This window comes from Salvelinus fontinalis, chromosome 28, assembly GCF_029448725.1.
Source record: "Salvelinus fontinalis isolate EN_2023a chromosome 28, ASM2944872v1, whole genome shotgun sequence".
Taxonomy (NCBI): domain Eukaryota; kingdom Metazoa; phylum Chordata; class Actinopteri; order Salmoniformes; family Salmonidae; genus Salvelinus; species Salvelinus fontinalis.
In genome coordinates, this window is record NC_074692.1 from 30,455,339 (window position 1) to 30,465,331 (window position 9,993).

At 43.6% G+C, this 9,993-nt stretch overlaps 1 protein-coding gene across 1 annotated transcript; it reads right to left on the reverse strand.

Moving 5' to 3' along the window:
• Window positions 1-1,454: 1,454 nt before the first annotated feature.
• Window positions 1,455-6,709, reverse strand: tm2d2 (TM2 domain containing 2). Its single transcript, XM_055887486.1, has 4 exons — window positions 6,114-6,709; window positions 5,803-5,890; window positions 5,499-5,614; window positions 1,455-3,346 (listed from the first exon to the last, which is right to left on the reverse strand). The coding sequence occupies exons 1-4, from the start codon at window positions 6,377-6,379 to the stop codon at window positions 3,133-3,135; spliced, it is 684 nt and encodes a 227-aa protein (XP_055743461.1). The 5' UTR covers window positions 6,380-6,709; the 3' UTR covers window positions 1,455-3,132.
• Window positions 6,710-9,993: the final 3,284 nt, after the last annotated feature.

Consider the following 9,993-nt stretch of genomic DNA (forward strand, 5'->3'; position numbering starts at 1 on the left):
CAAAAAATGTCTGCAGCATTGAAGGTCCCCAAGAACACAGTGGCCTCCATCATTCTTAAATGGAAGAAGTTTGGAACCACCAGGACTCTTCCAATAGCTGGAAGCCCAGCCAAACTGAGTAATCAGGGGAAAAGGACCTTGGTCAGGGAGGCGACCAAGAACCCGATGGTCACTGACAGAGCTCCAGAGATCCTCTGTGAAGATGGAAGAACCTTCCAGCAGGACAACTATCTCTGCAACACTCCACCAATCAGGCCTCTATAGTAGTGGCCAGACAGAAGCCACTCCTCAGTAAAAGGCACGACAGCCCGCTTGGAGTTTGTCAAAAGGCAGCTAAAGACTCTCAGGCCATGAGAAACAAGATTCTCTATTCTGATGAAACCAAGATTGAACTCTTTGGCCTGAATGCCAAGCGTCACGTCTGGTGGAAACCTGACACCATCCCTATGGTGAAGCATGCTGGTGGCAGCATCACGCTGTGAGGATATTCAGGATCGAGGGAAAGATGAACGGAGAAAAGTACAGAGATCCTTGATGAAAATCTGCTCCAGAGTGCTCAGGACCTCAGCCTGGGGCGAAGGTTTACCTTCCAACAGGACAATGATCCTAAGCACACAGCCAAGAAAACGCAGGAATGGCTTTGGGACAAGTCTCTCAATGTCCTTGAGTGGCCCAGACAGAGCCCGGACTAGAACCAGATCGAACATCTCTGGAGAGACCTGAAAATAGCTGTGCAGCGACGCTCCCCATCCAACCTGACGGAGCTTGAGAGGATCTGCAGAGAAGAATGGGAGAAACTACCAATACAGTGTGCCAAGCTTGTAGCGTCATATCCAAGAAGACTTGAGGCTGTAATCGCTGCCAAAGGTGATTCAACAAAGTACTGAATAAAGGGTCTGGATACTTATTTAAATGTGATATTTCCTTTTTTATATGCAAGAATTTCTAAAAACCTGTTTTTGCTTTGTCATTGTGGTATTGTGTATAGATGAGAGGGGGGGGGGGGGACTATTTCATCAATTTTAGAAGGCTGTAACGTAACACTGTGGAGAAAGTCCAGGGGTTGGGATACATTCCAAATGCACTGTATGTTAGCGATGATATACTGCCCTAAAAATATATGTAGTTACAATATGCAACATTGTAATGGGAGTCCATAGTTGTGGCTCAGTTGGTAGAGCAAGTACTAAAATGTATGCAATCACTACTGTAAGTCACTCTGGATTAGAGCGTCTGCTAAATAAAGTTAAAAAACATTTCTTTTAAACTGTGCTGCGCCTATTTTTCGACCAAAACTATTGAATTCAATGTGTTTAGAGAGGATATTCAGCTATACAGTTTGTATAGGCAGTTAGAGGCAAGTACCAATTGTGTTTTTATTAATGTACAATAACATCCTTACCTCAAAGTGGTGAATGACATTTGTGGGCACTTAAACTAAAATCTTTATAGTGTTTGGCTTTGAAACCTTTATTTTCTTCTGTGTACTGGAATTTTTAATAGTAGCACTAGCTTGTCAAAGTGTACAGAAAAAACACAATCGATCTGAAAAACATGGAAGCATGCACAGAAAAAAGGAACCATCTTTCCACTTAGCATGTCAGACAACAAATCAGATTCAAGTAGAAATACATTTAACCAAACATTTTGTTGAACTACAAATACTTGATGTGCAGGGATAGCACACAGACAGTTTGCGTTCCTTCTTCCGTTTTTCTCAACCTGTCATTTTACATAGTTTTGCAAGACACATATCATAAAATTAACTGGTAGACTTTGACCATATTTACAGAAGACTCATTTCACATTTTTCCTATATTGAAAGGACATAGGGAAAATAAAGTTAAACATTTCAATGCATAACAAAATAATAAAAAACAATCACAGAATTGAGGGTACATACAGCATTACTCCGTCTAAATGTATTTTAATCTAATTGTTTTCATTTGGAACACTAAATCAGAACTAAATTTGGAGTAAGCTATGTGAGCAGTATCTGTAGGTGAGATGTAATCTCTATAACCAGTACGGGTACAAAAGCTAAAAGGTGAGGCCAAAATAACAATATGTATACAGGTACTATGTACATATAATGTCAAATGTGAAATTTGGCCTTTAGTTAAGTGGGGTAAATTATTAGGAATCAAGAGTGGAATTCAATCCTATAACACAACAATGGTTTGATGAGACTTGGAAAAGTCTTAAACGTATGTGACAAATACTGAATAGCTCAAATGGTTGATTTATACGCCATTACAAAGCTTCAGTGATTGGATTGAACACAAATGTTTTTAGACTCCTCATCAGATGGTCAGACATGGTATTATCTCAGACGTTGTGCAGTTTGTGCACGTATAAATCGCATAATGAAACTTATAGCCTAGATTTAAGCTTTCATATAGATAACATAGCAACAACCCATTTCCTTTGCTTCAACAGTTCAGTGCTCTAACCTTTATAACAAAATAAAACCTCCACCAGCCACACGCCAACCACGCCCCTGGTCCACATCACACATCTTTCACAAATACTCCTCTTGTCATGCCATGATGAGAGACGAAAGACTGATGAAAGACTAAAGCTGGATTGAAATTGCGGAAACAGCAGACAAGCGAATAATTGCCATCTATGGCGTGTGCAAGCATAAAGTGATACCCCGTCAGGTGACATGATTCTCTAGGAGAATCGGAGATAAAGGCCTCCGACACGTGGTCAGACTGCTCTGACCTGTAATTCACATATAAGCGATGATACTTAGTCGTCCCGCATCTCCGCAACGCAAACCCACCTTAAAGGGATACTTTGGGATTTCGCAATAAGGCCCTTTATCTACTTCCGCAGAGTCAAATATACTTGTGGATACCATTGTTATGTCTGTGTTCAGTATAAAGGAAGTCAGAGGTAGTTTCGCGAGCCAATGCTAACATGCTAGTAGATAACCATAGAATTCAGGTCATTGCGCTAATGCTAGTTAGCATTGGCTCGCAGAACTACCTCTGACTTTCTTCATACTGGACACAGTCATAAAAATGGTATCCTCGAGTTAATCTGACTGAGGAAGTGGATAAAGGGCCTCTCTGCCAAAATCTCGAAGTATGCCTTTGAAAGGTCTTCAACCCATGCTCTCTGGTCTCAGTAGAAGGTACACCAGTTGCTGTTGTCACTGGGCATGAGGCCTCCAGTGATGAGGAGGATGAGGTCCACGAACCACCAGATGCCAAGGCCTCCTAGGGTCAGCAGCTTGCCCACGGCTGTGCCTGTATGCCCCAGGCAGAACCTGTCCACTCCAAAGCAACCCAGGAAGAATGAGTACAGCAGGGTGGTGATGAAATAGTGGCCAGTGTATCTGAAATTACAACAAGGCAGAGAGGAGGTGTCAATAACCGGAAGAAAAGACAATTAGACAATTAGGAGCCAATTAAAATTATTCTGATCAGATGGGACACAGCTTATGTCAGAATTGACCAAAATTGACTTTACGTATCAGGTTAGGAAAACGTACGCAGTAGGTAAGGATAATTAATATAGTGGGTTATGATAATTTAAAAAGGTTAGGAAAGGGGTTAGGGTTAGCTAAAATGCCCCACAAAAAACAACTGTCAATTTGACATAAGCGGTATCCCATCCAGCCATGGGCCATTAAGTGTAACATGATGTAAAGGAATGTGTCCTATTGGTTTGTAAATACTGCTCTCTAGTGGTAAATCCATGTTAGCTTCCAAAACAATTTCCAAGTCCAGGACAGGTAAGTATATACACTGCTCAAAAAAATAAAGGGAACACTAAAATAACACATCCTAGATCTGAATGAATGAAATATTCTTATTAAATACTTCTTTCTTTACATAGTTGAATGTGCTGACAACAAAATCACACAAAAATGATCAATGGAAATCAAATTTATCAACCCTTGGAGGTCTGGATTTGGAGTCACACTCAAAATTAAAGTGGAAAACCACACTACAGGCTGATCCAACTTTGATGTAATGTCCTTAAAACAAGTCAAAATGAGGCTCAGTAGTGTGTGTGGCCTCCAAGTGCCTGTATGACCTCCCTACAACGCCTGGGCATGCTCCTGATGAGGTGGCGGATGGTCTCCTGAGGGACCTCCTCCCAGACCTGGACTAAAGCATCCGCCAACTCCTGGACAGTCTGTGGTGCAACGTGGCGTTGGTGGATGGAGCGAGACATGATGTCCCAGATGTGCTCAATTGGATTCAGGTCTGGGGAACGGGCGGGCCAGTCCATAGCATCAATGCCTTCCTCTTGCAGGAACTGCTGACACACTCCAGCCACATGAGGTCTAGCATTGTCTTGCATTAGGAGGAACCCAGCATATGGACTTACAAGGGGTCTGAGGAACTCATCTCGGTACCTAATGGCAGTCAGGCTACCTCTGGCGAGCACATGGAGGGCTGTGCGGCCCCCCAAAGAAATGCCACCCCACACCATAACTGACCCACCGCCAAACCGGTCATGCTGGAGGATGTTGCAAGCAGCAGAACGTTCTCCACGGCGTCTCCAGACTCTGTCACGTCTGTCACAGGTGCTCAGTGTGAACCTGCTTTCATCTGTGAAGAGCACAGGGCGCCAGTGGCGAATTTACCAATCTTGGTGTTCTCTGGCAAATGCCAAACGTCCTGCATGGTGTTGGGCTGTAAGCACAACCCCCACCTGTGGACATCGGGCCCTCACACCACCCTCATGGAGTCTGTTTCTGACCGTTTGAGCAGACACATGCACATTTGTGGCCTGCTGGAGGTCATTTTGCAGGGCTCTGGCAGTGTTCCACCTGCTCCTCCTTGCACAAAGGCGGAGGTAGCGGTCCTGCTGCTGGGTTGTTGCCCTCCTACGGCCTCCTCCACATCTCCTGATGTACTGGCCTGCCTCCTGGTAGCGCCTCCATGCTCTGGACACTACGCTGACAGACACAGCAAACGTTTTTGCCACAGCTTGCATTGATGTGCCATCCTGGATGAGCTGCACTACCTGAGCCACTTGTGTGGGTTGTAGACTCCGTCTCATGCTACCACTAGAGTGAAAGCACCGGCAGCATTCAAAAGTGACCAAAACATCAGCCAGGAAGCATAGGAACTGAGAAGTGGTCTGTGGTCACCACCTGCAGAACCACTCCTTTATTGGGGGTGTCTTGCTAATTGCCTATAATTTCCACCTTTTGTCTATTCCATTTGCACAACAGCATGTGAAATTTATTGTCAATCAGTGTTGCTTCCTAAGTGGACAGTTTGATTTCACAGAAGTGGGATTGACTTGGAGTTACATTGTGTTGTTTAAGTGTTCCCTTTATTTTTTTGAGCAGTGTATATAGTATTGACCTCCAAGCAGGTATTTCAAACCTGTTGAATGCTAGTGAAGTCAGGCATGGTGTATATCCGTACCGTAAACTGGGACTGACTATTGTCATATAACAACAATCAATGATGCATGAGCTTGTCAGAAACTGCAGAGTCAAGTACAGTAGCTAGATTCTCCCTTACTTGATGCAGGGCTCATTCCCTCTCAGGAACTCCCTTGGTCCAGCACATTCAATGTCTTCCAGTGCCGTGCAGATGACTGGTGTGTGATTCACGTCTTTGTGTACCTGCCCGCCAAACTAAATAAAGGTGGTGATTTAGAAAAACGACAGATGAGATGACACAAAGTCTACACATGAAATAGCAAGAATCTGACCTGAATGTTCAACTACGCCTGTATTCTATCTGTGTATGACTAGTTATCAAATGATCATAATGTAAGGCCACAGAGCGGGGTGGGGGGCCTATCCACTACGGTTTGACATACCTTCCAACAACCGTGTCCCATCTCCAGAATGGCAGTGGAGTTCTGTGCATGGTCCACTGGATCTTGACAGTGGATGAACTCCTCTGGTCTTCACATGCACAGAAAAAGGTGAAATTACGTATTTATTCTGTGTATTTTGTGTAGCACGTGAAGAACTGTATATGGGCGTTTAGAAAACAGGCAGGGTGAACAGTGCCCTAAGCCCCCCGAAAAATAAAACCAAGAGGGTGACACACCAATTTTGAGAGGGCAGTCTCTGAAAGCAAATTGATGTTGCACTGTTGTTATTGAAACACAAATAAAATACTTACAGATAGCTACAGAGGACAACTGGTGACGGAGGCCTGTATTCATACAGTTCAGTATAATTCACGCGTTCAACTGGTATGATGTGATACGTCGTCACGTTATCTTGCGGCTGCTCACTGGAACTGAATGCAGCTGTTGTTGCCCTCTGTCCGGGTGAGTCTGATGAATTCTGGGAGTATATTCCTTCCAAACATTGCAAAAGCAACACTGACAATAGCAAGAGAACTTGCCCGCACATCAGAATGTAATTAAGTGAAATCCTAGCCATCTTCTCAACTTTGATTGAACTGCGGCTATGTTATAGCTAGTTAGCGTGCTAGATTGTTGGCTACATTAGATTGGAAAAATCGTCTGTTAGAAAGCAATGACTAGCTTGCTGGCTAGCTAACACGCTAACAGAACGAAGATAATATCTGATCGCAATCTAACAGTTTCCTGTCGAATAGGTTGGCTAATACAGATTGAATTTATTAGTGTTTCACATCATACCGATATATCCGTAGCGTATTTCAAAGATGAGAACAATGAAAAGTCTCGTTGTTTTGTTATTTCCTCCAGCTGAGGAGAAACAGGATGTGACCCGAATCTTATAATTGTTCTACTTTTTTTACGGCAGTGAACTCTAACGCAACTCAATGCCAATGCCGCCATCTATTGTGGTGGAGTGAGACATGCATGAGCGTGTGCGCTCCAAAATGCTAGTAGCCTACCTTAGTACCTTTAAAATATTTCCTAAAGTAAGACGTTCCAAATTAGACAAATAAACATTTTAGAAATCAAATATATCTATATGTGTATATGCCTATATCAGATCAACCTCTACACACTAAAACATGTGGGTTCCTCAAGGGTTCTTTGGGAAGGGTGGTGGTTCTATGTGGAACCATACTGACCCAAAGAACCCTTTGAGCCCTTTAATGGTTATTCACATTTCAAAAAAGGGTTATTTCCTGATTATGTGATAAGTAAAATGTAGGGGCGGTGGCTCATTATAATATTTTGGGGCGTTGTTTGTGCACAGCTCTTTTTGTGCAGCCATCAGTGAGAGTGTCATTCCAGTTTCTCTAATCTGTTGTGTTATGCTTTTTCATGTTATATATGATTATGGCCAATGATGGTGTTTTGTGAAAGACTTATGTATGGCCTTGTTGAGGATGGTTTATTAAATCAGTAGTTCTCAATTCTCTCCTCAGGGATCCCCAGCTGTTCCAGAGATAGCACATCTGATTCAACTTATTAATAAACATAATAATGAAACCTATGGGATTTTAACAATACAATGTAGCTATTACTGTGTGATCACGTGCTCTCGCAGCCGATGTGAGTAAGACCTTTAAACAGGTCAACATACACAAGGCCGCAGGGCCAGACGGATTACCAGGACGTGTACTCCGAGTATGCGCTGACCAACTGGCAAGTGTCTTCACTGACATTTTCAACCTATCCCTGTCTGAGTCTGTAATACCAACATGTTTCAAGCAGTCCACCATAGTCCCTGTGCCCAAGAACACTAAGGTAGCCTGCCTAAATGACTACTGACCCGTAGCACTCACGTCTGAAGCCATGAAATGCTTTGAAAGGCTGGTCATGGCTCCATCAACACCATTATCCCAGAAACCCTAGACCCACTCCAATTTGCATACCGCCCCAACAGATGATGCAATCTCTATTGCACTCCACACTGCCCTTTCACACCTGGACAAAAGGAATGCCTATGTGAGAATGCTATTCATTAACCACAGCTCAGCGTTCAACACCATAGTGCCCTCAAAGCTCATCACTAAGCTAAGGACCCTGTGACTAAACACCTCCCTCTGCAACTGGATGCTGGACTTCCTGACGGGATGCCCCCAGGTGGTAAGGGTAGGTAACAACACATCCACCACGCTGATCCTCAACACGGGGACCCCTCAGGGGTGCGTTCTCAGTCCCCCCCCTGTACTCCCTGTTCACTCATGACTGCACGGCCAGGCACGACTCCAACACCATCATTAAGTTTGCCGATGACACAACAGTGGTAGGCCTGATCACTGACAACAATGAGACAGCCTATAGGGAGGAGGTCAGAAACCTGACCGTGTGGTACAAGGACACCAACCTCTACCTCAACGTGATCAAGACAAAGGAGATGATTGTGGACTACAGGAAAAGGAGGACCGAGCAAGCCCCCATTCTCATTGACAGGGTTCTAGTGGAGCAGGTTGACAGCTTCAAGTTCCTTGGCGTTCACATCACCAACAAACTAACATGTCCAAGCACACCAAGACAGTCATAAAGAGGGCAAGATAAAAACCTATTCCCCCTCAGGAGACTGAAAAGATTTGGCATGGGTCCTCAGATCCTCAAAAGGTTCTACAGCTGAACCATCGAGAGCATCCTGACTGGTTGCATCACTGCCTGCTATGGCAACTGCTCGGCCTCCGACCACAAGGCACTACAGAGGATAGTTTGTACGGCCCAGTGCATCACTGGGGCCAAGCTTCCTGCCATCCAGGACCTCCATACCAGACGGTGTCAGAGGAAGGCACTAAAAATTGTCCAAGACTCCAGCCACCGTAGTCATAGACTGTTCTCTCTGCTACTGCATGGCAAACGGTACTGGAGCGCCAAGTCTAGTTCCAAGAGGCTTCTAAACAGCTTCTACCCCCAAGACTCCTGAACACCTAATCAAATGGCTACCCAGACTATTCACATTGCCCCCTTCTACGCTGCTGCTACTCTCTGTTATTATCTATGCATAGTCACTTTAATAACTCTACCTACATGTACATATTACCTCAATTACCTCGACTATCCGGTGCCCCCGCACATTGACTCTGTATCAGTACCCCCTGTATATAGCCTTTCTACTGTTATTTTACTGCTGCTCTTTATTAATTATTTGTTATTTTTATCTTTTACTTTTTTGGGGGTATTTTCTTAAAACTACATTGTTGGTTAGGGGCTTGTAAGTAAGCATTTCACTGTAACTGTTGTATTCGACGCATGTGACAAATAAAATGTTATTTGTTTTGATTAAACCAGAATTTAAAAACTGTATGGTTCTATAAAAAACCTTTGAGATTGAGAAAAGTTATTTAGAGAGCCATTCTCCATAAAGGTTCTATAAAGAACCATAAAAAAGGGTCATAGTCCCAAAAAGGGGTGTAACCTTTTGTTGGTAGTATATAGAACTTGAGGAAATGTTTTTTATTGCAGGGTTTCCAAAACTCGGTCCTGCCCACATTTAAATCAGCTGTTTAGTGCTAGGCTAAAAACCAAAACGTGCACCCAGCAGTGGTGGAAAAAGTACCCAATTGTCATACTTGAGTAAAAGTATAGATACGTTAATAACAAGTTACTCATGTAAAAGTCACCAAGTAAAATACTATTTGAGTAAAAGTCTAAAAGTATTTGGTTTTAAATATACTTAAGTATCAACAATACATTTAATTGCTAAAATATACTGTCATGACCTGACTAGATCATAAAAGAACAATTGTCCAGACAGAAGGTTGAGTTTACGAATTGACGGTTTATTAACCCTACTTTACACAGGCTACTGTTTGGCCGTAGCCTACGCCAAATAAATGAAAGATAACCACAAGCCAACCATGACCTTCTCTTGTGAAGACCAGACATAAGAGAGAGAACAAAGGCTAAACCTGGTCTTAACTTCCAATGCTCCATCCCCCTGCCCAACCCCCCTCCACGCCACTCCGCCAACCGCCAGGATGCCCGGCATCAGAACATTCCAGGCATTCCCGTGATTGGCAGATAGCAGGTTGATTGGCATGTCGAACCCCGCGAACACTGGGTACTGGTAAGTACAACACAATCACCTACTAACACATAACACACAGCTGTCTGTGCGGGTTGCTACACAGCCCCCCCACCACAAAG